Source organism: Hoplias malabaricus, chromosome Y (genome assembly GCF_029633855.1).
Source record: "Hoplias malabaricus isolate fHopMal1 chromosome Y, fHopMal1.hap1, whole genome shotgun sequence".
In the NCBI taxonomy this organism is placed as follows: Eukaryota; Metazoa; Chordata; class Actinopteri; order Characiformes; family Erythrinidae; genus Hoplias; species Hoplias malabaricus.
Window position 1 is genome coordinate 19014000 of NC_089820.1, and position 27666 is coordinate 19041665.

The 27666-nt window shown below is 37.7% G+C and overlaps 3 protein-coding genes across 4 annotated transcripts; 2 read left to right on the forward strand and 1 right to left on the reverse strand.

Moving 5' to 3' along the window:
- The first annotated feature begins 75 nt into the window (after window positions 1–75).
- LOC136679052 (phosphatidylinositol polyphosphate 5-phosphatase type IV-like) lies at window positions 76–6740 on the forward strand. 2 transcript variants are annotated; one of them, XM_066657327.1, is made up of 11 exons: window positions 76–180; window positions 1260–2113; window positions 2707–2830; window positions 2933–3030; window positions 3105–3229; window positions 3396–3515; window positions 3889–3996; window positions 4595–4756; window positions 4933–5048; window positions 5143–5279; window positions 5570–6740. In XM_066657327.1, the coding sequence occupies exons 2-11, from the start codon at window positions 1287–1289 to the stop codon at window positions 5703–5705; spliced, it is 1953 nt and encodes a 650-aa protein (XP_066513424.1). In that variant the 5' UTR covers window positions 76–180; window positions 1260–1286; the 3' UTR covers window positions 5706–6740. The 2 variants fall into 2 exon arrangements, with proteins under 2 accessions (XP_066513424.1, XP_066513425.1); XM_066657328.1 differs by having other exon boundaries at window positions 89–174.
- A 26-nt stretch (window positions 6741–6766) lies between these two features.
- LOC136679053 (mitochondrial-processing peptidase subunit alpha-like) lies at window positions 6767–15238 on the reverse strand. Its single transcript, XM_066657329.1, has 13 exons — window positions 15093–15238; window positions 13038–13240; window positions 12870–12949; window positions 12262–12344; window positions 12036–12130; window positions 11845–11945; window positions 11321–11584; window positions 10998–11090; window positions 10762–10880; window positions 10468–10558; window positions 10299–10361; window positions 10063–10207; window positions 6767–8112 (listed from the first exon to the last, which is right to left on the reverse strand). The coding sequence occupies exons 1-13, from the start codon at window positions 15137–15139 to the stop codon at window positions 7943–7945; spliced, it is 1554 nt and encodes a 517-aa protein (XP_066513426.1). The 5' UTR covers window positions 15140–15238; the 3' UTR covers window positions 6767–7942.
- Window positions 15239–17693: 2455 nt separating this feature from the next.
- LOC136678995 (arrestin domain-containing protein 3-like) lies at window positions 17694–26352 on the forward strand. Its single transcript, XM_066657231.1, has 7 exons — window positions 17694–18047; window positions 19411–19452; window positions 19803–19863; window positions 20891–21035; window positions 22986–23082; window positions 23177–23433; window positions 23804–26352. The coding sequence occupies exons 1-7, from the start codon at window positions 17786–17788 to the stop codon at window positions 24458–24460; spliced, it is 1521 nt and encodes a 506-aa protein (XP_066513328.1). The 5' UTR covers window positions 17694–17785; the 3' UTR covers window positions 24461–26352.
- Window positions 26353–27666: the final 1314 nt, after the last annotated feature.

Genomic DNA, 27666 nt, shown 5'->3' on the forward strand with positions numbered 1-27666 from the left:
AAGCTATGTGAGAAAGATTAAACCTCAGAAGGAAGCTCTATGAGAATTAATAAATCTCAGAAGCTGTGATGAATCTCAGAAGGTCTGTGGGGTGGCGCTGTATGACAGAAGTATGTGTGCTCTCCAGCTGACTGGTTGCTAAGGAAGTGAAAATGTTTGCAGTGATGCTTGGAGGTAAAGGTAACGTGCTGTAAATGTATTTTAATATATATGCTACGTTTAAACAAATGTGTAAATTTACTTTATTGCCCTCTACGAGTTGCTTATGTTTGATAGAAAAGCTGGCCTTAACTACAAATAGACGAAACCATTTTATTGTCACCTCACGATAGCTACAGCGCGTCCTTCCCGTGTTGTTAGCATGAAGCTCCGCTCCACCTTAAATTGTGGAGCCGTTATATTAGCTACATGTTAATGGAAACGGAAAAGTCAAGGTGAAAACTTAAGCTTAGTGCTGGGAACACTGGTAAAAAATATCGCTGTGGATGTCGTAATGATTAGTGATATAAAAACGTGAATGATACCGCATTTAAATGCAGCCGTTGCACCATTTAAGGTGGACCAGAGAATCGAATAAGCCAAATTCAGCTTCGTGATATCGATTACAGTTAGCTGTCAGAAACCCTAATAAACAACTGCTGTTTAATTATATAAGCCAACAAAAAAGCCTATTCCTGCCTTTTGTGCTTCATTAAAATGCAGTGTGATTCAAGGTTAGCGTTTGTTAACTAACTTTACCGAAGGGCATTCCAAGAATTTTAAATTGTACAGTAAATTTAAACTAATTACCTACGTTTCCGTCAAACACGCAAAGCGTAGTGTGTGTAAATGTTAGTTTAAGTCAAGTCCGTTAGTTAATTTCACTGACTAGTTTGTTTTGAAGTGGTTAGTGATATCTATAATGAGTTGGAAAATAAAGGATGTCCCCTGACTCTCTTCATTTTCCATTTATGCAATGTTTCCAGAGATGTTCACGATGCATCTCAGGACACTTTGATATTTAAATATCTCTATAGAGTGCTATTTTAATGAATAACAATATAGACAGTCTACATGAAAACAACAACAACCAAAAAAAAAATCTCCCTAAATGAATACAGCCCATTGTGGACCATGTTGGCGCTGGCATGCCATCGTTTATTGAATAAAGGACGCCCAGCTGGGTCCCATTAATAAATATATTACATTTTTATTACAGAAATATAAAACATTTTCTAAACATTGTTTGTTCATGTAAGTTTTTTTTCTCTCACTGATAGCATGAGAAAATATGAAGGCCATGGCACATGTTTAAAAACAAGTGTGAGAATAGGATGAATGAGAATGGAGAAATCATTGTCCCATTTCAACCTGAAGATAATGTTAGGCCAGAAGACCCACATTACAGGAAGGACAGCCTTGACATAGATGGTGAGAGTAATGGATCCAACAAAGACCCGCTCAGAGGTACCAAAAAGTCCAGAGAGGTACTCCAAATCCCCCAGGATGAAATGAGCCTGAGTCCCTACCAGCCACATCCACCCTCCCTCCCCAAGCCTCCCAGTGTGGGGAAGGGGAATAGAAACATCTCATTTGAGGAAAAGATCAGGAGGAGGCGACTTAGGAGCAGTCAAGAGAGCCTCACCGATCCAACTGAGACAGGCTCTTCAACAGATTCGCTTAAGGAAGACTCGATACCTGCAATAAACACTGCTGTAGGTTTAAAGAATGGCCAAATCTTTGGTAGAAGTGACTTTACCCGGGCAGCGGGGGAGTCCCCACCTTTTCGGGATCGATGTAGCAGCCTTCCTGAGGCAGACAAACATCCTCACGGGCACAGTTGTCAAGCTGAGCAGCGACAAAAACCATCCAAAGTTATCCTGTCCCCTCTGCAGCCCCCAGGAGTGTTTCCTGCATTGGAGTACAACGTCGCCTCCATGTCCTTAAGGACCACTAATCGGATTGACAGGGATTGTTTGGATTATGGCAAAAGGGGCATGGCAGTAAGACTGCACAGGAACTTCAGTGACAGCCGGCTTTTGGAGACCATGGTGTCGGACAGCGCTTCTGTAAATTCCATGAAGTCCACTTTTAGTGCACTGAATCCAATCCGACCCAAGGATGTGAGGAACAGGTAGAGTCTTTTCCTTTTCTTTGGGGTGTTTAGTCTGCACTCTTATGGCTCCAGTGGGGCTAAGCTCTTGCCACGTATCTTTCATTTACTTCCGGGTTCAGTGTTCTGCTAGTTAAGCTGTCATACTGCTATTTGAATGATCCATGTTTAACCATGCAGCTTGCCAACTGTTGCTATGACTAAGCAGTCTCTGTTGCATGTCTCTGTTGCTTATTATTGTTCACTGCTGTCAAAAATAATGAGCTCTGCTCTACACCTAACTGTACTTGGACTCCTATGAAAATTTATAAACATGTAAGTCTCAAAGCCTACTATCTATTTACACTTCTTTTCTGATGAGGTTAATTCTTCATTTAGGTTATTTTTAGTTACGTTCATTTCATAACTCAGAGAGATGCGTTCAGCACATGCTGCTTTACTCATGGGTTCCATAATTCATTAAAGAATATAAACTTTTTGCTCATGACTTGGATTCTGGTCAAGATATAAACCACTGAATTTGTTTAGTGATTCTGTAGTCAGCATTATAACACTGTTATAAACTTCAGGTCTGTTTTTAAATAAAATATACGACTGCCTGCTGCTGGTTTCAGGAGCTTTATGGAGGGCAGTCTCCTGGCCAGCGGAGCCTTACTTGGGCCTGAAGAGCTGGAACGGTACTTTCCTGATCGGCATGTGGGAATCTATGTTGTCACGTGGAATATGCAGGGAGAGAAGGTATATGGCACAAACAGATGTTAAAAAGTGGCTTTAATTCATACGGCTGCCGGCATTGGAAAATGATTATTTTTGATAATGACTATTGCATGTGATTTATAGGGATTTCCAAACAACCTAGACGACTTGTTGCTCCCCACTGACACTGAGTTTGCACAAGACTTGTATATCATTGGGGTTCAGGAAGGATGCCCAGATAGGTATGAAACTTCACATCTGTCTATTTATCTTCATTTTTACCATTCAGAGCATTCAGCATTCTCTATGTTAACAGGAGAGAATGGGAGATCCGGCTTCAGGAAACTCTTGGCCCATACTATGTCATGCTTTATGCAGCAGCACATGGAGTGCTCTATCTCACCATTTTCATACGAAGGGATCTCATATGGTTCTGTTCTGGTGAGTCTTTCCTTATTGTCAGTCTACTTTCTGTCTGCTGAGACTTGGTTTTCTGCAGCTTTGTGTATTACAAAAATGTACTGGAATAAATGTAATATTGGACATGATTTCCAGTTCCCTACAACTGCATTTGCTGATTGATTTTTATTTTATTTTTTTTAAATAGAGGTTGAACATGCTACGGTCACCACTCGTATCATCTCGCAGATTAAGACCAAAGGCGCAGTTGGCATAGGCTTTACCTTCTTTGGGACATCCTTCCTCTTCATCACATCTCATTTTACTTGTGAGATATTTAACTGTACTGAATTCAACACAGATGCATGCTGATACATTTGAAGTGCCCAGAACAAAAAGTATTTGCTTCTTTGCCAAGGATATATAAGGCTAATATGTTTAAGTAATAACAGAAGCTCAAGTAGACTTCCTTATGTGTTTTCTGACCCTGTGTGACACACTTTTATCTGTCGTATTTTATATATGTTTAAAAAGATAATAAACCCTTTTAGCTAAACCATTGCCATAAGTTTCAAGAATGAGACCAGGTTTTAAAAACTACAAATTTTAAATGAAATTGTGAAATTCTCAAATGTAGCACACACAACTTGCTACATATTCCTCTTTGGCATCATGTAACCAGTGGACAACGTTTCTTTCAGCTGGAGATTCCAAAGTGTATGAGAGAATATTGGATTACAACAAGATAATAGAAGCCCTAGCTCTTCCTAAATGCCTTCCTGACACCAACCCTTACCGTTCCATCGCCTGTGAGTCTCCTCTAAAATCTGCATTAGGCATTGCTCATCAGTAATAGAAGCACAGCCATACATTTTTACTGTGAATGTATCCTAATGTATTATTGAAATGGAAAAAAAGCAGCAAAAATATTTTTGTGAATGTAAAATAAGAAATTAGCCTTTATAAAAACTAATAAATAATAATATTAAAACTACTCCTTAATTAAGAAAAAAAGTACAAACACACCAAGGGTAGACAAAGTAGTCTATGGAGTGGGTTTCATAAGCTTAAAAAAGGCAAAGGTCTATGGCTCTAATTAGATTAAATGCTTTTGAATTTTTTTGAAGAATGGTTTGGACAACAGACCTTTCTTTTGGTGTGAGCCTACATACAGACTCTCCTGATTGATTGCTTCTGACAAGATTGATCATCACACAAGTGATGTAACTTTGTGTGTGTATATATAGCCATGCTACAATACAGACTCAAATAGAAGTGACATTATTCCACTCTAAAAACGAATGGAAATTGAAATAACTGAGTAAATATGTAAATAAACTAATAAACAAATTAAATTAAATCTTAAAAAAAAACTATAATAACTGCTCATGATATCTTTGTTCTCAGCGGACGTGACAACTCGTTTTGATGAGGTTTTCTGGTTTGGGGATTTTAACTTCCGCCTGAATAAAGACCGGGGAGACGTGGAGGCTGTTCTGAACCAGCACAACGGGGAAGACATGGGGCCACTACTTCAGCATGATCAGCTGTGCAAAGAAATGAAAGATGGTCAGCCTGGGCTTGTCTTGGACTTAAAGACAGTGAAAATTAATTTAACTTTAACCCAGTTTTTAAGTTCTGTAAGGTTCTCTTTAGCAGTTATAGTGAGACATTGTTTTGATGTAAGTTGGTACATTTCTTTGGTACAACTGATGCTAAGAATTTTCCTAATTGTTATTATTTAGGCTCCATCTTTAAAGGATTTCAGGAAGCCCCTATCCACTTCCCTCCTACCTACAAGTTTGACATTGGCTGTGATGTTTATGACACTACATCCAAGCAGAGAACGCCTTCATATACAGTGAGAAAATGTTGTCCTTGGCTGTTCTTTAAAGTTTGTCAGTACAATTTCTGTTTTTTTTCACAATAGCTAAGAATTTCTCATAATTTTGTAGGATCGCATCCTTTTCAGAAACAGACAAGTGGAAGATATTAAGGTAGTTAAGTACAGCTCCTGCTCCTCTATCAAGACCTCAGATCACCGTCCTGTCATCGGCATGTTCCAGGTCAAGATTCGGCCTGGTAGGGACAAGTAAGTATAGCACACATTCATTACGTATCCAAGATGCATTTAAAAAAATATGTTCAGTTATGTCCAGACAGCCAACAATTATGATTCAGTTGCTTGTTTTAAGAAGACAGTTTGACAAATTTATTTAGCTGATTAGTCAATACAACATTTAAAAATGTGTGGAACAGGTGATACTCAAGAACCAGAGTTCTTAATTACTGCTTTGCAAAAAGTAGTGACTATAAAACAAAGATAGCAGGTGTGGTGAGGGCTCGAAACTGAAGTAAATTCTAATGAAACTTCTGCTCCAGCATTCCACTGGGAGCTGGCCAGTTTGATCGACCTGTGTACCTGGAGGGCATCAGGAGGAGAATCAGTAGAGAGCTGAAGAGAAGGGAAGCTGTAATGAAGAACCAGAGTAACAGCACTGTCTGCTCCATCTCCTGATGTTGGATCAGCAGCCCTAGAGCTGAATGGACTGAGAATGCACTCACTGCATTCTCTTAGGAAGCTGGACTTTCAGGACCAAAGGAGAATTTAGACTGATGGGGGATGTAGTTTGACCACCGTCCAGATTTTAGGCAGTGTTTGCCACATTCTCAGATGAGCTTGGAAAAAAAAGAAAAAAAGGCTGTGCCTGGACACTCAAGCCTAAACGCTACAGTTACGTTCTACTTAACATTTTTGCCTGTCTTATTTTGTATTATTTTGTACACTTATTTAAGGTTATATGAAAATTGTCTTAAAATTTATAACATATTTCCGACTAAATCAGTGTTCAATGGCCTTGTACAATTAATTCCACTGATATTGCAGCGGAACATATTTAAGTTTACTACAACCACAAAGTACATGGCAGTAGATCTTGATGGTATTTTATAAATATTTTATGGATCTTATTTATAAAAGTTATTCAATTAATGCTTGAATTTAGAAGGGTATATTATTGATGGTTACAGATAACCATCACAGGTAAATTTTCCAAGTACCAAATTTATGACAGGAATGTAATAATTTATGGACCATTTGTTCAATAGACTACAATATTTATTCATAAAATTATTTCTTAAAAAGGAAGTTCTATTTAATAGTGGTGCAGACATTGAAAAAGAAAGGTGCACCCTCAAGACTGAACAGCTCAGACTGGACTTGTGGTCCACTGCCTTAATTTGTCATATAAAAAAATAGCTTGTTGCTTACTTGATGTCAATGTCAACTGACTGTGCATGTGTGGAAGCAAGGCTGATTTTGACAAACAGCCTAACAGACTAACACAATAACGGTACTCTTGCATGGACCTGAAATGACCAGTGTAATTGTGAACCATCCATTTACATTACATTTCACGCTCCTTATGGAAAGTGCCTGAGATCTTGTTCATGATTGCCCTCGGGCCTTTTTTAAATCCATTCTGTTGTCTCAAACCAAAAAAAAAGCACATTTTTAATGTTTACAACATATGTAACATAAAGCAGCTATTTCTGACTCACCTTCAGTGTTATGTGGTGTTTGACTCATTTGTTGTTAAAGTCTAACGTTGGCTTATCAACCAATACATGAAGACCAAATATGTATGTAAACCACATTTATGAACCAAAAACAGAGCCTTTACACAGAAAAGAACCTGATAAAGATACACCGTTAAAAGTTGATATTATAAAGTGTAAAACTATCAAGAAAAGAATAATGAACTTGTGGGAGGGGTCTGTATTCGCTTCATACACCAGTATTCAATCACATATGCACCGATGTGAACACTAAGAAAAAAAAAAAAAAGACAGTATACACAAAACTCCTTTGCCGCTCTAATTCAGAGGGCACCTTCACAAAAAGAATAGTTAAAGATGTTAGTTACTGTGCGTAATAAAGCTTCTAAACGTGCGAAAGTTTGATAAGACAGAAGTCAATATGAATAAAAGTTTATAAATAGTTAGGTGGGCATGACATCAAATACCGTTTAAGTGTTTGAACGTACACCGAGTATTACAATTGTCTAGCCAGTTTTCTTCTCAGAACACATTTCAACAGGGTCACTATTACCTGTTAGTACCTGAGTTTTAGATTTCCATTTTTGGAGTATGTTTCACAATGATTATTTTACAAAAAAAAAAAATAAATAAAATAAAAAATTTCTTGATGGCTTCTAGGCCTGGATCCAATTTGATACCTAAATGACTGAGTTTATATTCATATCTGCATTACAGTATTGACTGTAAATGGAACGTTTTGATATCACTGTGTTCTATCAAAAGTATGGAACCAAAGAGAAAACAAGAACCCCTTGTTTATCAACACACATTTGCAGTTGATAAATATATTAACAATTGATACATTTTTCTAAGCACACTGCCTTTTACATCATATTAATGTATCCAGACCAAAATTACACGTTAGAATCCATGGGATATTATTTCCACTGTTATTAAATTTGGACATGGGATTAAAAGTTATACTGTGCAAATATCAGTCAAAACCAGTCTGCTGGGGGCACAAATTTTGCTTCTAGTGCCTTGACAAGTCCAAACATTCACTCTCCAAAGATCACTGTATTAAAATCCATACAGCAGAGACACAACTGAAACTTTAGTGCCCACTGTCACACTGCTCTCCAGCATCACTGAGTGGAACTGTAGGTCAGTCCGTGGTGTAAGCAACTTTATAATCGCTGCTGACTGGAGGAGGTCCTACCGGAAGAGACGATACATACGAGGTAGCCGGCCATCTTTGCTGGAGAGAGCTGCCTGGATGTGCTCATATGACGGCAGCTCCGTCAGGTCTCCCAGTGCAGCTACAGAGGGCTTACTACGCAGCATCTTGGTGGTAACTCTTTTGATGTCACTAGCTGTAACGTTACCTATTGAGAGACAGAAGACAATATAAACCATGAAGTCCTATTAAAAATATAAAATTAGCAAAAAAATATCTATACCTGTACAATGGGTCAAATTAATCAAACTGCTGTGTGACACATGGACCAGTAGAAAATGTATTTAAATTGAATACATCTTTCAATGTTTTGCATCTAGTTGTTAGTCTTGATTTACAGGTCAGAATGTATAAAACATTATCCATCCATTATCTGTAAGCGCTTATCCAGTTCAGGGTCGCGGTGGGCCCAGAGCCTACCTGGAATCATTGGGCGCAAGGCGGGAATACACCCTGGAGGGGGCGCCAGTCCTTCACAGGGCAACACACACACACACATTCACACCTACGGACACTTTTTGAGTTGCCAATCAACCTACCAACGTGTGTTTTTGGACTGTGGGAGGATACCGGAGCACCCGGAGGAAACCCACACAGACACAGGAAAAACACACCCACTCCTCACAGACAGTCACCCGGAGCGGGAATCAAACCCACAACCTCCAGATCCCTAGAGCTGTGTGACTGCGACACTACCAGTCGCACAAAAAATATTATAATTACTGTAATTGAGTATTTCTGTTTTAAAATCTGTAATTAAATTTTTACTTAAACATTATTTGCTTGAAGTATTATACTTCGCTAAATTTCAAATCACATCTGTTACTGAGTAAAAATGTAAATAAAAATGCAAGAAAAAAATTGCGCATCTTAAACTACCAGAGTGAATGATAGTCTGGAGAGCAAACTATCGCTAAATTCTTAAGAAATATGGAGACGGACAAGTCCATTAGTGGTGCAGACTAGTCTCAATGCGAAAGCTGAATGGCAAATCCTGCTTAGGATATGAACCCTTGGCTATATTTAAAGAAGGACCACTTCAGCTTCAAGTGCAGAAGACAACATCATTATTATGCAGTGTAAGCTGTGTTTGCCAAGAGAGAAATAGCAGCCTTTAAAAACTCAAGCATGTGTTTTTAAAGCAAGCACCCGAGCATGTAAATCTAGGATAAATAATACTTGTACTGTTGTGTTAAACATGTTTTTCACTTTAAGAAAATACAAGTGTGTGTTGATATCATTGAACTGTTATCTCTATCTGCCTTTGTGTTAAGACAAATTTATTTTACTTATCTCCCATACATTTGCACATTTCTCTATTTGAGGTATTATAGCTTTGCATTTAAGTGCACCTATGTTGTTATGACAACTTAATTTACCCCATCCAGGTGGTTCATAAAATGATCCATCTAGCTAGCAACCTGCCGATAGCTAGTTATTAGTTAGTCAAATGTCATTACATGACGTGATAAAAAATAATAATAAAAAAAATTATATATATATATATATATATATATATATATATATATATATATATATATATGTTGGTTGCCATGGTTTCATTGATGTTAAACAAATGGCACGCAATTTCTGGTACTTTAATCAAACTCGTCCGAAATTCCGACAGTTTCAGATACGCTTCTCTACAAATCTTTTATTTATTTATTTTAAACCTTGATATATGGTATAGGATGGGGACATTTGACACCACGACAGTGATTTTGTCGTTCATATCTAGTAGGGACACTGATGTACGAACCAAAAAGGAGTGTACCATTGCAAATGACACAGATAAAGTGTGTACCACCCTGCACCACTGACTCCACCCATTTTGCCAGCCTTTGTGCTGCCTCATGTCACTGGAAAACATCAGCTCTCATTAAAGGTTAATGAACTCCAGCAGCTTTGTCGTGTCACTGCTGGTGTGAATGCAGTGTAGGAGATTAACTTTTTAAAACTCTGGATATATAGAGTGCTGTGCACAAAAACTGTTCCATTACAACACAACAGAAAAAAATCTTGGTCCACAAACACCAAAAACCCATAAAATGTCAAACTTTTCCCTTTGTCTGAGGTGTGAGATAGAAGCTGTACTTACTAATGAGTTGGCACAGCTCATGGGGAAGCTTTCTTTTGCCTGTGGCCAGAACCTGCCGACCTACATCCTCAAAAATGACAGGCCTGGACTCTAGGTTCATCATCAACATGGACTTTAGCTGAGTCTTCGCTCTTTCTAGTTCCAACTGTATTTTAAGACAGAAATTGCAATGATAAAACTATATAGTTTGAATTACAGTGCACTGAAATCTTGTTAGAAATCCCAAAACAATTTACCTCTCCAGCTGTCCCAGCCATCTGGATAAACTCCCTTGTTATGATCTCTACCATTTCCCTCACCTAATAGATTTGAATATATAAGTTCACATTCAATTAATCATGACAAATCAAACTATTATAAAAACAATTAGCTACAGCAGGACGTCTATGATTATTCCAGCTGTACCTGCCGAGGATCTGCACTGGCATGAATACAGAGAAGGCCACTATCCTCATAGCTGTGGTGGTATGAGGTTGCATTGTACATCCAGTGATGTCTGGAAAACATTAACAAATATTTTGTGTTTAGTTTTACTGAGCATCCTTTCAGATAATAGTTTGACAGATGTTTATGACAGAAATACTTTATCAGTTAATACCTAAAACGAGACCACAATCAATCCAGTTTAAATACATAACTACCAACACTTGCATGTCTGGGTGAAGTGCTTCCTTCAGGTTGAAGTTAAAAGACTGGTACCTGTTCAGAACGTTGAGATAGAGCCTGGTAAACATGCCTTTTCCTGGACCGCCTGCCGAGAAGGACCCTCCTCCTCCCATCATCATGTTGAGGACAGCAAATGGGATAAAATCATCCTCCTACCGGGTGTTTAAAAGGAATTGCTCATGTGTTAACTTAGCTTTTAAAAAAAAAAAAAAAAAAAAAAAAAAAAACAGTACCATATTAGTGTAAAACTAATTGTTTATCAGACCCACCAGGAAGGAGCAGCTCTCAAGGCCAATCATAATGTGAGTGAGTTCTGGGATGGGTGTGGGTCCTAGACTTACATCAGACATATCCTTCTCAATCTGCAGATACACAGGGCATAATAGGTTCAAATAAAATCTTATGAAATATTATTCAGAACCAATTTAGCTGTTTAGAAACAAGCTGTTCCACTGCATCTAAAACAAGTTCTACAATGATGCTTACAATAGTGTACAATGATGCAATATTAGGATCCTCTCAAGAATAATTCAGTGGAAACTGCTGTTACCAGGAACAACTGTTATTAAAAGTTCAAATGAATGTTTTTAACCTTGACGATGCCTCCTGTGTACTGAGCCACAGATCGGTCGACTTTCTCAGGTGTGCTCACTCCCCAAACTGGCTTCACATTCAGAAGGTACTTCCTGGCATACCCTACCAGCTGCTCATGCTCGATCCCCACCCCTGCCAGCACCATGCGCTCAGGGCAGTAGTAGCTGCGCAGGTACGTGTGTAGAAGCTTCCGGTCAATCTTGTCCACATTCTCCGCAGGACAATAACGAGGCAGACCCACTGTATTCCCACGATAAGCAGCCTAAAACCACAATGGGATTAAGCTAAATCATTTTGTTTACATGATCTGTGTCTCAGACTGGTCTTAATTTAATCTTTCATTCATTCATATGTCATTCATTTATCTTCTGCTTCATACAGTTCGAATTGTGGTGTGTCGGGAGCCTATCTTGAATTATTATGCACTAGGTAGGATGACTCCCATCATAGAAAACGCTTTGTATTTCCAGAAAGCAAGAGCCATTTTATAAAATAATGGACATAAAGAAATATTCCACTCACAGCATGAATCATTTCTGTCAGTAGAGGCTCAGGATCAGGTCTCATATTCAAATCTTCCAACTCAAACCTCACAGTCATGCGGGTCATCTCAATCTCTTCATCTAAAAAAAACAAAAGACCACATAATTAGAAACTACTAGAGGGAGGGGAAAATAATTCCATACATTCCAGTAAGTGTGATGCGGTCTCACCTAATAAACGTGGCTGCAGAACAGCATCTGACAGCAGGCTAACCACAGTATCCAGACCCTTAACTTCAGCAGAGACTGCATACATTGTTGTATCCCTAAAAACAATAGTAAAAATGACATGAGGAACAGCGGCAGCATTTGTTTTACTGTATCTGACAATAACAATAATAATTAGGTAAGGAAATAAATTAAACATTTTCTTAAAATATCAAAACGTAAAGAAAACCTAGATGTCTGGCAGTCACAAATGCCTCCATGTTTTTCCAGTGACAGGAGAATTTCATCTTTGCTTCCATACTGTGATGTAGACTGAAAACAAAAATACAAAACTTTAACATAATTTAAGCACTACTCATTATATCTCCAGTTCTGTTCAAAACAAGAATAAATAAAACTAAATGACTATTACACATTTCAAAGCTTAATTTCTAAATGATAAAGCGTAACATTTTGCAGATGTAAACAATGGAAGCTGAAAGTGTCTTATATTTTACAGAAACTTTCCTGTAAAAGCGTATATCCTGTACACCCTTCACCGAATTGCACCATAGAGTGCCACAGGAGGTCATTCCGACCTGTGGCCATCAAACTCATCTGTGCAATATTCGGTACCAAATTACACAGCTCATATGGGCAATAATAATAATGCAATATTTTTTTTTTTTTTTCAGAGGTGCAATGATTTAACTGCTTTACACAGTATCTTCCATATTTATTATCACAGCCACTGACACTTTACTGTATTTGTAAGAATTTAAACATGTACATATTCTTTTATTATAAATGTTTGCAGCTGTGATAACTGCAATGTATATCAACCCACAGTTCACTTACAGAAAAAGCAAGCTTCTCTAAAAAGTGTGCAATCCCACTGGGATACTTGGCTTCATGACGGGAACCTGAATTTACCAAAACTGCAAAGAACAGTAAAAGGTGAGAACATCAGCTGGTACATTATCAATGGCCTCATACATTAGTGGCAGTATTTACTTCCATACTTACTTCCAATTGTGCAGAACTGGCCAAATTTATTTTGTGATGCAACTCGAAGCCCATTCTCTAAAGTAGTGATTTTAGTCTCATGTTTCTCTTGTCCATCAACTGAAGCAAACAGCGGTTTTGGAATGCCGGGCAGTGGAGTGGACAGAGAGATGTTGGGGTATCCACTGCTGCTGCTGTACTGTCTACAGGCCGCAACACCAAACCTACAACAGAAGGACACAAGCTAACACATTTAGAAAATTAACACAGTAGAGTTTTAACAGATTTTACAAAAAAATTGTTTTGATGTAATATGGTGAACTACAGAAAACCTGCCAGCTCGCCATATAGTAGAGTGACTAGACCTGAGATTGTGAAAAAGAGGACACGTCTCGGATGAGCTCTTGCGAGAACTTACATTTACGTTTTGGCATAGCTGCTCGAGATGAGGGTAGGTATTTGAGCTTTGCCTGACGTAAACAAGGACTACTGACGTGCAGACTGGCCAATTAAATATTTACAGAGAAGGTTATCGACCAATAACGGTAGCTCTACAGTCAGACCGTCCAATCCGAAGATTTTAGGCTACTTTGCCACACCCCCTTCTCACTCAAGCGAACCAATCGGAGTAGGGGAGGGCGGGACTAGTTCTCAAACTTCTATGTAAGCTCTAGAAAAACAAAATCCCGGACGTTTGTGCAATTCCGCCCGGACATTTTTTTAAGTCTAAAAAAGAGGACGTCTGGTCACCCTACCATATAGTTAAACTTGTAGTTCTACATTTACAGACTGTAGCCCGTCTGTTACTCTGCATACACTGTTTGTCCCCTTTCACTCTGTTTTTCAATGGTCAATGCCCCCAAAGGAACAGAAACAGATGTATGAGTGTTTTGGGGGATAATTCTCAACACTGCGGTGACTGACGTGAAGGTGGTGTGTTGTGTACTCTGGAACCAGTGGATCAGACACAGCGGTGCTCCTGGAGATTTTAATTTCCTCTATGTCACAGCTGGACTGGGAAATGTCCAGTAACCCAAAATATAGAGCCAATAACGTCTTCTGAAACATTGTGACCAACAGATGAGCTGCCTGGTAAACAAGGAACGTCCCTGGACGTTCAAAATAGGTCTAAAAGTAGTCTGTCTGTCAAGGACATATTTTAAACGTCCAAAATCTTAATACGTTAGTTAAGTGGTGACCAATCGAAAACGTCAGCGGACGTCAAAAACGCGTTTTATACAAGCAATTTATTTCGGGACCAATTAATAACGTTAATGAACGTCCAAAATGCATCTAATAGTCGTCTTTTCAATGTCCGTGTTTGGACGTCTTTTCAACTTTTATTTTCAACCTTGAACGTTGATTAGACGGCAGTCATTACGTCATTTCAACGACTAATTGTTTACTGGGTGACGTCTCGGTGGACAATGCAGATATGACTAGCACGGTCGCCAGGGAGTGTACAGTGTGTCTAAAAACTCCAGCAGTTTTAGTGTCCGATCCATTCGCACGAGCCAACCAACACGGTACAACCACAATGTCCATGTCGCTGCTGAGACTGACCCACCAACCAAATAATATCGGCTCTGTGATGGTCCTGAACAGTTACGAAGAGGGCGAAAAGGAGGCTAACAACGTATGCAGCGGCAAAACGGACTATATTTTATAACTGTAGAACTAAAATTCCGTTTTATTGTCAGTGGAGCCGTGAGAAAGGAAACAGAATATTAAACAAACAGGTCGTTGGAATGTTTTAGCTGATATGTATATATCAATGTATTTATTATTAGTGAATTAATTGAGTGCTCCTTTAGAAATGTAAAAAATAATGATGCTGCATAATTTAAAGTGGATTGGGAAGTTAGCTTTAAATGTAAACTTGAAAATAACGTACGCAACATGAGGAAAATGAGCTGCAGCGGTCCAAACACAACAGCTACCACTAACAAGCTGACCAGAGTAAAGCCAGTGAACAAGTTACAGAGACCTTTACACAGAGTCTGCTCCGCTGACAGAGCAGTAAGAGGCTGACTAGAGTACTCTCTGTGGTATTAAGATGACATTATTTCGCTTTACCTCTGTACACGACTCAAGCTCCTGAAGCTCGACATGTGCGCCGCCATGATCCACTGTGACCGTGAAGAGGAATGGAGATGACGCACACACGGGCTCGTTCTAATTCTCGCTAGACGAAGCCTTCAAGTCTGCACTAAGGTATACACCCTTCGCTGCACACTAGAGACAGAAAAAAAAAGAAAAAAAAAGAATGCAACTGCAGTGTTCCAAAAATGTCTCAAATGGACAAAGTCAGCGAGAGATTGTGGGCCCATACATTTTTGGCCACTTAGGTAGCAAAACTAATCAGATAACAATAACAACAATATTAATAATAATAATAATATATTTTTTACACATTTACAATATTTGATTTACACATTTAAAACTATGATAAATATGATATGATATGATGTTTGTTTACAGAAGGATGAAGATCTGGAAAGATCATTTTTTCACTATGGGTTTGTATTGACACTGTATTGTTTAGCAGTATGCTATTAAAAGGATGTATGCTACATAATTTATCAATGTGAATGAATTACGCCTCGGTATGTTTCACACACATAGTGTGAGAGAATAGTGATATTTGATATAAAATTATGAAAAGCTTTAGAGCATGTTATGAATTAAGTTAGATAATAATAAGCATGTTTACACATTTTAAGGTATTAAACACCAGAGCCTTTTATTGTGAAAAATAAACTTCCAGTTGCCATGGGGATCATCTTAGTATTGCTGTCTTCACACTGCTCACGTAGGGCTCAACGTAGCCATAGGTCAGCGATTAGCTCACTATGTTATTAATAATTCAAATGAAACGTAGGGACTACCTTCACAAAGGATTTGTGTATCATGTCAGCTACAGTGTGTGATGTAAGGCCTATTATGAACATGTATGGAACGCCATTGATCTTTAAACGTGTTGGATTCTCCGTTTTAACACGTAGCATATAATTTCGTGTTAACACGCTAATGTATTTACGCGTTAATGCGTTTCGAACGTGTTAACACGTTGTTTGTATACATTTTTTCGCTGTGGGGAATCATGATGTTCGTGAATCATGATGCTTTACTGCCACCTACTGGTGTATGGCGTTATTGCTGAAACAACATAACTTACCAAATAACGGAAATAATTTCAGTGTTTAATGTTCTGAACAATGTATTTTCTGAGATCCTGTATAAACATTATACATATATAAATATAATACATTATATTGTTGAACGTTTAAAAGCACACACACACACACACACAAATATATATATATATATAAATATAAAAACCCCTCACTTCAAATGATGGCCACCACAGAATTCACTGCTGAAAAAAAAGCCATTTTTTAATTCAGATTTATTTTGTTCAATTCCATTTTGAAGGAGATTTAACCTATCACGTTTTTAATGTATATATAGAAGTAGATATACATAATTAAATAAAAGATGAGTAAATTAATGTATCTTTAAAAACATTATACATGTTTACAGAAAGAGGAGGATCTGGAAAGTTAATTTCACTATGGGTTTGTATTGATACCATATTGTTTAGCAGTATGCTATTAAAAGAATGCACATAATGTATCAATGTGAATGAATTACGCCTCAGTATGTGTCAAACACATAGTGTGAGAGAGTAGTGATGCTTGTTTGATATAAAATTATGAAAAGCTTAAAGCTTTTTATGAAGTTATATAATAATATGCATGTTTACAAATATTAAGGTATTAAACACCAGAGTCTATTATTGTAAAAAATAAACTACCAGTTGCCACGGGGATCAGCTTAGTATTGCTGTCTTCACATTGCTCGCGTAGGGCTCAACGTAGCCATAGGTCAGCGCTTAGCTCACTATGTTATTAATAATTCAGATGAAACATAGGGACTATGTTCACAAAGGATTTATGTTTCATGTCAGCTACATTGTGTGATGTAAATCCTATCATGAATATGTAAGTACTCCCGAATTTGAGGCCTCCCATTGGTGAAAACCTTAAGAAGCGTGTAAACGTGTAAACGACAAAATTTTACGTGTTAACGCGCATGTGTTCACACGTTTAGAGCCCAACGGCGTTCCATATTCTATACTCAACCTCCATGTCCCTGGAGCTGTGTGACTGATACACTGCTGCGCCACCGTTCCGCCCCGTTCTCATTACATACGGAATTCAAACGAGAAACTGGCAAATAACAGTAATATCATATCTTCTGAAAGCAAAGAAAGGAAGAGAAAAATACATCATCCTCGGCAGTGAAACATTTTAAGGGAAAACCATAAATAAGGCTGCAGCTTTGTCTTTCATTAGCATAGGTATATTTTAGCGAAATTATGTACACTTTTCTGTGTAAACATGTTAATTAAAGCATGTCGCTAGGTCCACAGTTCCTCAACTCGACCTGTCCTCGTTCGTGTCAGTGGCAATTTCTGTCCCAATTGCCAACCCGTTAGAACGCGACTGGAAAGAAGGGGAAGTGGTCGCTCTTCAATTTTATGAATATGGAGTGCAATACTCATTTTAAACGCTTGTCGTCAGTATTTCATATTACTACTATAACAGTGGGGCCTCGCCCACTTTTCTGGAGAGATGTTTTAAAGGAAGTGAGTTTTATCTTGTTGCTATCAGAGGCTGCGGTGGAGAATGTGATCTGCGCTGAAACCCTTGCTTCGACTCCTAGCTTTGGTTTGAACAAACAAACAGACAAAAACAACCACAAAAATGTTGTCAACGATCAAAGAACTCACTTTAAACTACGACCCCGTGAACGAGACGAACACGTTCACGAACGGAGACCTTCTGCAGGGGCGGGTTTTTCTGGAAGTTTCCAAAGAGGTGAAAATCGACTGTTTTTATATTAAATGTAAAGGGGACGCGGATGTGCGCTGGACGGAGAGACACAATGACCGCTCACACACTTACCACTCCCATGAACGATATTTCAAAATGAAACAGTTGTTTATCCAGGATCCCTCCAAACCAGGTGAGACCACTGCTACTTCTGCTTTAATCGAACGTTATCTGCCAGTAATCTAATATGAGGAACTACTGTACAGAAAAGAAGAAATAATGCAAATTAAGAGCCTATCAGTTGTGATAGGCATGCTATCAAAATATCAAAATTCCTTGGGATCAATAAATCAACACTTGTATTATTATCTGATCCTTAAATAGTCTACTTGCCTAGTGGTTAGAAACTGAGCTGTCTGTATTTATTTGGAACTTTTTTATTATTAAGAAAAGAATTTAGAATGTAAACTACCCAAAACTTTGTACACACCCCCTAATTTTAAAAGACATTCTGCTATTTAAAAGTGCGTTCATTGTGAACGCAGATGTTCATTTGTACACACACCGTTTGAATAAGCTCCATAGAAGGGTATGTAATGAAATGGGACGTCCTGGAGCAGCTGCACATGTGGGGCTGCTGCTTTAAAAACAAATACATAAATAAGGAATTTCCATCTACAAGTAGAAAAACAAAACTGAGTTGTGAACAGCTATTAACTCATTATATACAGGTATCTCATGTATTTGTAAAATATACAGTCATAAACTCAGGAAAGAACATAAACATCAATTCAGTCTGCCCTGAATATCACAGTGTTTAATGCATGAACATTTTAACAGGTTTTTTAAGCAGGCTTACTTTATGTTCATCAATAATCAGGGTTCCTTTGCTAGAATAATTCTATTTCAACTAGTGCCTCAGTGGATTTTCAGTTTGGTTATTTAAAGATTGTAACAGTGTGCATATTGTTAAGAAAGCAATACAGACGGATAGCCAACAGTGTCAAAAAGACATGCAGAAACAGCAGCAGCTCCACTGGGTCCTAGTGCACCCAAGAGGGGGCGGGATGGAGGGCTAAGAACATTTAACCCCCCCCCAAAATAGGTCAAAGCATGCTATGCCCAGTGATAAGCAATGATCAGTTAAGGAGTATAAAAGCCTGCCAGCATTGGGCTGTGGAGCACTAAACAACATTATGTGGGGTGACGGAACTCCATCTAATACAGTGTTAGATTAGTGTAATAGTAATAGTATTAGCGAAAGTGGTTTTGTTATGCAAAACTAGTCATCTAACATCATCCTGACCTCACAAATGTTCTTTTGGTTGAATATCAACTGATCCTCACACAAATGTTCCAACATCAGTGGGTACATCTACTGATCCTTGTTTCAGGAGAAATGTTGGATGAGCAGGTGTCCACAGACATTTGGCCATAGTGTGTAATAAGTCCTGGGAAAGTACACTGGAATATTTTTCCACTCTCTTATGTAATTATTTGTCCAAGAGATTAAGTAGAAAAACACCTAACAACATTCCTTTCTGTTACTTGTACAGCAAAAGTTGAACCGAATGTCATTATATCAACTGGGGAGACCTGTAAGTATGAGCTGTATATTCTACACCATCTTGTTGCAGTTAAAAGGTTTATGGAAATGAATGTTTTGAGAATTTGGTGTGGTCAGTTTGCATAAAAATTCAGGATTTTTTTTTTATTATTATTAATTTATTTTTTTTAATAAATCCTGGTTCACTGTATTATTAGAAGATAATTAACATTTTCTCAAAACATACAAGATATTACTATTTAATCATTATTACACTGAATAATCTCTTACTGTCACTCCCATTAAAGAAACCTAGCTATGGTTATTTTTAAGGCACTGAATTATTTTGCATTTTGCATTATTTTGCAATGTGAATGATCTTACATGTTTGTTTATTTCCAGATGGTAATATTGTCAAGCCAGGCAGACATGTTTATTCCTTTAGCTTTCAGCTGCCCCATGGGTGAGTGCTGATTCTCAAATGTCTAAATAATACAATCTCATATTGCCTTGAGTTTTAGATTAAGTTCTTGTTTTAACATTTTATCGTAGCACAACTGAAACATTATGTAGAATTATTGTTTTTGAACTTATGTATTGAAATAACATAACCCGTACCTGTAAAGAAAAAGTAAAGATTTATTAATGATCTATTGCAAATGAGTATGTTGCAGAATAATAGTGTGACAGAACGGACAATCCAGGACCACTAGTTAAATATTTCTGTTCGCCTCTTATTTCTAATTGCCCTTCCTGTCCCTGTTTTATCTTCCAGTAGCTCACACACACATTATTTCTTTTTCAACTTTACATATATACATTGCTAGCTTGCTAAACAATCTCACCTTTTTCAGTTAAAATATGCTACTGGGCTGTGAAGCAGAATTATTTCATAGTTACATGGGTAATGCTGTAATTACATGTAATACTTACATATTATGTTTACTGCTGGTGTAGAAAATGGTTTGTTTTGAGGTGAGGTTCTGTCATTGAGTAATGGGTAACACCTGAGCCAACTGCTAATGCCCTGTGTGACAAGTAGAGATAAATCTACAGTTGTATGTAAAGAGTTTGGAGGCCCTGGGTAAATGACATCTTTTGTTGATTCAAAAGTAAAAATAATTCATTTGTTCTTTGTGTTACACACATTATTGTACACTTACTGTTTCACTGCTGAATCTTACATATTGGAAAAAATAATACATATGTTTCAAGTGAAAGTATATTGTGACAGTTTACACTATGTGTGAACGTGTACACTAAAATATGCAGAAATGCCACTTGTAAGTTTACTCCATTTTTGAAAATAACAAGACAGGTATTCCATCCATGGGTATTCAGGGTTACACCACATAAACATATTCAAATAGGTGCTATGTGTCCATTATGATGCTCTTGTCAAATCCAATGTCAAAAGACAAATTACTATTATTTTACATTGGGGCCAGATTGAATAAAAATTGTTGATTAGTCTAAAACTGTAATTACAGGAACATGCCACCATCTTTTAAAGGATATTATGGCTCTGTTAAATATATTCTGGAAGCCAGATTGGATCGTTCATGGAAGCTGGACAGCACTGCAAAAGCAGAAATCAACTTTGTGCCAAGGATTCCTGCTGGTGCCAGTTTCATGGTATGTGCATAGTATTGTTAAAATTTTGTATTTTTTTCATGTTGCTCATGTTCTTGGGGTTTCTGAATTTATAGCAGTGTACCATAGGACTGATTATTAAAGGACAATAAAATGTCAGAATTAACATTAACTGAGTGAGTGTAGCTCTACATGGGCCTCTCCATTACTTTAGCTGAAGAGTTTCTGGAAGCATTACAGGAGGTCCTCGGGTTACGTCAGTCCAGTGTTACGATGTTTCGTGGTTACGACACATCTCCCATTTACTGTATAAAGCCTTGTTTTGACTTAAGTGGTTTTGCGTCGTAAAGTGAACTTCGTGTTTGGTGTGCGCGGTGGAAGAATACACGGTTACGCGGCTCGGGACCGAGGAGGATAGGTGTTAGGATAGGATACGTGCTTACAGTATGTTATTTACGTACAGTATGTACTTATGTTATGACTTACACCGAAAATTGGTTTACGACGCGACGTAGGAACAGATCAATGTCGTAAGTCGAGGACCCCCTGTATTTACATACTTAAGTCTTTCACATGCTTGGTAGCAAATGTCTAGTTTTACAAGAATACAAAGAATTTGGATGCAGTTTAGACTGCTGAATAATATACGAGATCATGGTTGAGTGGTTTGTTGCAGGGGTGATTAAGGCAAAAGTGAAGTTCAGCATAAGGATGAGCAGTATGATGATAATGTGTTGTACTGTGATAAACCCAAAAAAACACATTGTATGATTTTTCTGAACCTGTCAGGGATGTTGTCTAAATTCGCGGGTGGGGTTTTGCAGTGTTGCTGCAGTGTTTAGTGCTAAACAAGTGAAACTTTGAATTAAAAAAACATCAAATTTTGTTTTGTTTTTGTAAAACTTTTTTCTCTCATATCATCTTTTTGCATTGCACAAATGTAATGTGTGTTGTTGTATATTTGTCCAAGAACCTACCAACCTGTCAATCACAAAGCCTGTGTCAGACAACACATTTACTTCTAAAGTTTACATGTTATGGTTTTAAAGTTTTTGAGGTATTTTTTTTTTCAACCTATCTTTTCCACTAAGTTTGATATTTCGCTATTTGGAGCTAGTCTAGCTGGGGTTGCAGGTGCTTTTCTATAGAAAAGTTGCTCCTTGTTGTCAATTTCTTTCCGTGTGGTGTGTGTTTCTGAAGCAATAAGGTCACTCAAGGTCATGTGTTATCATGAAATAACAGCACAACTGTGATGTGGAACAAAGAATAAGTGGAAGGCAAGTGTTCTATTGCTTTTCTGTACAAGAGTTTGTGCATTAAATAAGAAATAAGTAAACAGAGCTGTGAAAGTAGTGTGAATTATATTTTAAATTTCCATATTTACCCTTTTGTGTTTGGTTTTAAAATTCATAATTATATTTTACATATACGGCTAGGGAATGGGGAGTGATTTAACACATGCCTAAATGTGCAGCTGAAAGCTCATCACAAATGCTAGAAAAACAAACAAGCCTTACAGAAACTGCATTTCTAATGGGCTTTCGCTTTACTTGTATCTTAGTTTCCTTTGTCCTGGCGGTTTTACTGGCGGTTTTGTATTCAGACTGGCTTTGCTGTTTAGCCATTTAGTTTTCTGTTACTTTGTTAGTTTATTTTTTTTAGTATAGTTTAGGCTATATTCTATATAAGTTTTAATGGCACACATTTATAGGGAAAAACGGTTAGAGTGCTTCTCAGTCAATCAGAGGGTGGTGCCAGAAACAACCGTTGTATAATGGCTCTTGTGAAACATGCATGTTGTACTTTCCCAAGTCATGTAAAGCTGGCAAAACATTATTGAAAATGGAGGGCATGTTTTGACATTTATATCATTAGTGGATTTTTTTCTTGTTGTATACATAAAGCTGTCACGCTCTACTTACTATTGTTAGAGCTACTGTTGTTTTACCGTATATCTTACAATCTGTTGTTTTAATCTTTATTTGTATACAGAACCCACAGAGTGCTGCTACAGACAAAAAGATGAAACTGTTTACGTCTGGAAGTGCCTCCATTAGAGCAACAACTGACAAAACTGGTTACACCCTAGGTCAGTTTAATTTATTTTCCTGTAAGATTTCAGCACGTTCTGTAAAGTCTTTGATTGTGTATTTATTTGTGTTTTTTTTTTTTTTTTTTTAAAGGTGATGTCATCAGGGTTTCAACTGATGTTGATAATTCTTCATCACGTGAGCTCAAGCTGAAGTTCAGTCTTGAGCAAAAACAGATGTTCTATGCACAAGGCCGTTCTAAATATTCATCAAAAACTATTTTCAAAGTGGTTGGAGATCCAATCCCAACTGGGTCAAAGCAAACAGTCAACACAGACCTGAGAATCCCACCTAACCTGGAACTAACAGTTGCAACCTGTAGTATTATAAAATTGGAGTACATACTCAAGGTACTGGCGTTCTATTTTCCTTCATTTTTTTAATGTTGTTTGTGTTGTTTTCACGCTATTTGCTGAACCCAGGCTAAAAGAAATTTAACTTGGGTTGATACACAAACTACTGCATTTCCTGCATTTCAAATTATGGACTCAAAAATATTGTGAAATTATTCAATGTTATGTATTTTTACATTGTGGTCTTACAGATTGCATCTTGCATTAACTGATATTTTTAAACAATTCCACATGTTAATTTAGGTTACTAAAAGCTTTGGTCTGTTAAATGTACATTTATTTACAAAGAAATGCTTTTTAGGAAATCAGAATTGAATCTTTTGTCTTCAGCATTTCCATGATTCATAATTGCACTCCTTTTTTATAGGTCTATTTGGATGTCCCTTATGCTAGTGATCCAGAGATCAAATTTCCAGTCTTCATTCTCCCTGCAGGCCAGCCTTTTGGTTCTTGGCAAAGTCAACCAAATATTCAGCCCTTTGGGCCCAGCCCTACACCCCAGGCTGGGTTTGGGCCCAGCCCTACACTTCAGGCTGGGTTTGGGCCCAGCCCTACACCTCAGGCTGGGTTTGGGCCCAGCCCTACACCTCAGGCTGGGTTTGGGCCCAGCCCTACACCTCAGGCTGGGTTTGGGCCCAGCCCTACGCCCCAGGCTGGGTTTGGGCCCAGCCCTCCAGGTGCATCCTTTGGATCAGCTCCAGGACTTTACCCCAATCTGTACCCTTCACCTGCTTATCTACCTCAGGCCACTCCAGAAGCCCCTCCTCCTTTATACACAGATGTCTTCCCTAATCAAAACCCATCAGCCCCACCCTTCAATCCTCCTCCATACTCCGCTATGGGTTATCCAGGTCCTCCTGCCCCACAGCAACATCCAGCACCAAGTGCCCCAGAGTTCTGTCCAAATCTGTCTGCCCCAGGCTATGGTCAGGCAGGAGGTGCTCCAGGAAATTGGCCAAATTCAGCCAATCCAACCAATCAGCAAGAGCCTTATCTAACTAAAACATCTGAAAAACATTCATAGTGAGATGTGCCTTTGAATTCTCCCTGTGAAGAGCTAATCAATATGCATTTACAAGTAAATAAGCCTTATATAACAATGTGATGCCAGCTTCATGTTAAGTGTTTGTTTTTATGAAAGTTGCTAGGACAGCAGTGAATTTCAAAAAGATAACTTTAAGAATTATCTTAAGAACTCTTTTTATTTAAGAATTATCTTAAGTGCAAATCATTATTGTTTAATGAAAAAATTGTGAAGTGCTGCTTAGAATTCACTGGATTTAAATGTGAACCTATGTGAAATATTTATGTTTTATACATTGATCAACTACAAAACTACAACTACTTCTCCTTGTCCACTACCACTCACCGTCCATTCTCTCAGCACCACAAAACATAAAGCAACACTTTGTAGTTCTGCTATTACTATAGTCCATCTCTTGTTCTGCATACTTTCCCCCTTTCACCCTCTTCTTCAATGGCCAGGACACCACAGAGCAGGTATAATCTGGATGTTGTATAACTGTCAGCACTACAGTGACCCTGGTGTGGTGGTGGTTGTGTGTTATATGCTAGAATGTGGATCAGGCACAGCAGTGCTGCTGGAGGTTTCTTTAATCTCTCAGGATCACGGTTGGACCGAGAATAATCCGCTACTCAAATAGTTGAAGAACTCTCGAAGAACAGGTTACAGAGCAACAACTGGATAACAGTCTGAAAATGTAGAGCTACAAAGTGTGATTATATACAGTCAGCGGGCAGTAATATAACACAAATACATCATACAAATATCTACAACTGTTCTGTCAGTCAGTTTACATAATTGTTACAAGAAATGTGCTGAAATAAAGTGTTTTGTACTTTATTATTATTATTATTATTAGCAGTAGTAGTTTTATATATATATTTTTTTTATTATTTTTGTTTTATTAGTAGTAGCTTTATATATATATTTTTTTATTATGATTTTTTTTTTTTTTTTGGAGAAGGAGCTATTTGAGAATAATCACACTACAGCATTTACATAGATTTTGCATGTTTTATTTCACTTAAACTCAAATTAAGTGCCCTTAAAATCTAAGAGAATGTCTGTTTTTATATATATATATATATAATGTATATGTATAAATAATGCACAATGTTCATATACTACTGGACCATTTCTATTAATATTCATCATTAAATTTTCACATGTTAATGTCAGCTGGTGTTTGCATATTACGCACCTTTAAATTGCATAAAAAAGACGACACTGATATAACCAATATAGCAAATATTGAATGAACTAATCAACCTGACAAGAGAATATGCTTATGCCGTTTATTATTCAGTTAATTGTCTGAGGTTTACTTTCTACAGACTAGTACGTAATGTTGCCATATGTGTCACTATTACTAAGTTAAATGTAAAAGGCTATATGTAGTATGGAATATGAGCAAAGGATGTCATACAAATAGGCCTTTATAGTCATGTGTCCAAAAGACAAATAGCTCTTATGTCAGATTATTATGTCAGCTCTTATACAGATTTACGGACAGTTCTACGATCTAAGAGTCTGGTTCTGTAGGAATGGAAACTATTTTTTTTTTCCAAACATACAATGCAACTGTGCACTATGCGCTACTGCACTGTCAGAATCAGAATTGGAATCAGAAATACTTTATTGATCCCAGGGGGAAATTGCAATTATTACAGTAGCAACCAGTTGTAAAAGAATAAACACTCTAATAAAAAATTTAACACAAAAGGAAATTTACAATATGTACACATCTATAATAATAAATACAGATATACTGTATACAGCAGTAAGAGAATTGCACATTTGAGTTGTTACACTCATAATTAAAAAATTTGTTCTATTGTTATTACTGTACATGTGAAAGGTGTCGTGCTTTAAGTGTGGAGTTATAAAGTCTGGTAGCCACTGGTAGGAATGACCTCCTGTGGCATGTCCGTACTGGATCTTTACATGCAATACTATGTAACGCATTATTAGCCTCCTGTTAAGAACACAACCTTAACAAACAAAAAATTACTTTCCCAGCAAGCTTGCACCCATATATGATCTTTAATCAAATCTGAACAGGCGGCATATTTGTCAGTTAAACACTGCTAATCTAAGATGTGTTTCTATGGAAAAAACATGTATAATGGAGAAATCTGCCATTACCTTTGAATAATTACAGGCCTAGAAAACAACTCAAATTCACACCCCAAAACTCCACTCCACTTCGCCCTATACCCAAGAAATGACTCACTGCTTCAATTTGAATAAAGATCTTAATCCTAAAAGCCAGAAACACACCCAGCTAGAATACCATGGTTTGTTTACTTTCTTGGCTGTGTTTCATGGCTAAATGTGAATGGTTCTACTTTCAGTTTTTCAATAAGCCTGAAACCCTGTTTAAAAAAAAAGCTTCTCTCTTACACAATAAAACAAAACACAAATATGGAGAACCTGGAGGTTGTGGGTTCGACTTCCGCTCCGGGTGACTATCTGTGAGGAGTTTGGTGTGTTCTCCCTGTGTCTGTGTGGGTTTCCTCCGGGTGCTCCGGTTTCCTCCCACAGTCCAAAAACACACTTTGGTAGGTGGATTGGCGACTCAAAAGTGTCTGTAGGTATAAATGTGTGTGTGTGTGTGTTGCCCTGTGAAGGACTTTTTTCCCCATTACTCCAAGGACTCAAATAGACATTGAGTATTTTACTTAACCGTCAACACAACATCTTTTTTTCGGAGTTAAAAATGTTTTGTTGCATGCAGAAATATTATTTCATTTTTCTGCAGTCGTTCATTAATTTCATAAATGTAACACAGTATAGTGTTTATACATAGCACAAAGGCAAAAAAAACCCTGTTATATGCAGTGTTATTTCATGTAAAATTTCAACAGGATTTTGTGGCTCCCAGTGTTTTCTTTACTGTGTGAAACGGGTCCAGATGGCTCTTCGAGTGGTAAAGGTTGCCGATCCCTGCTGTAAACCCACCATGATCCTGAACTAGATAAGCAGTGACAGATAATGAATGAATGAATATATATACACACACACACATATACAGGGGTTGGACAATGAAACTGAAACACCTGGCTTTAGACCACAATAATTTATTAGTATGGTGTAGGGCCTCCTTTTGCGGCCAATACAGCATCAATTCGTCTTGGGAATGACATACACAAGTCCTGAACAGTGGTCAGAGGGATTTTAAGCCATTCTTCTTGCAGGATAGTGGC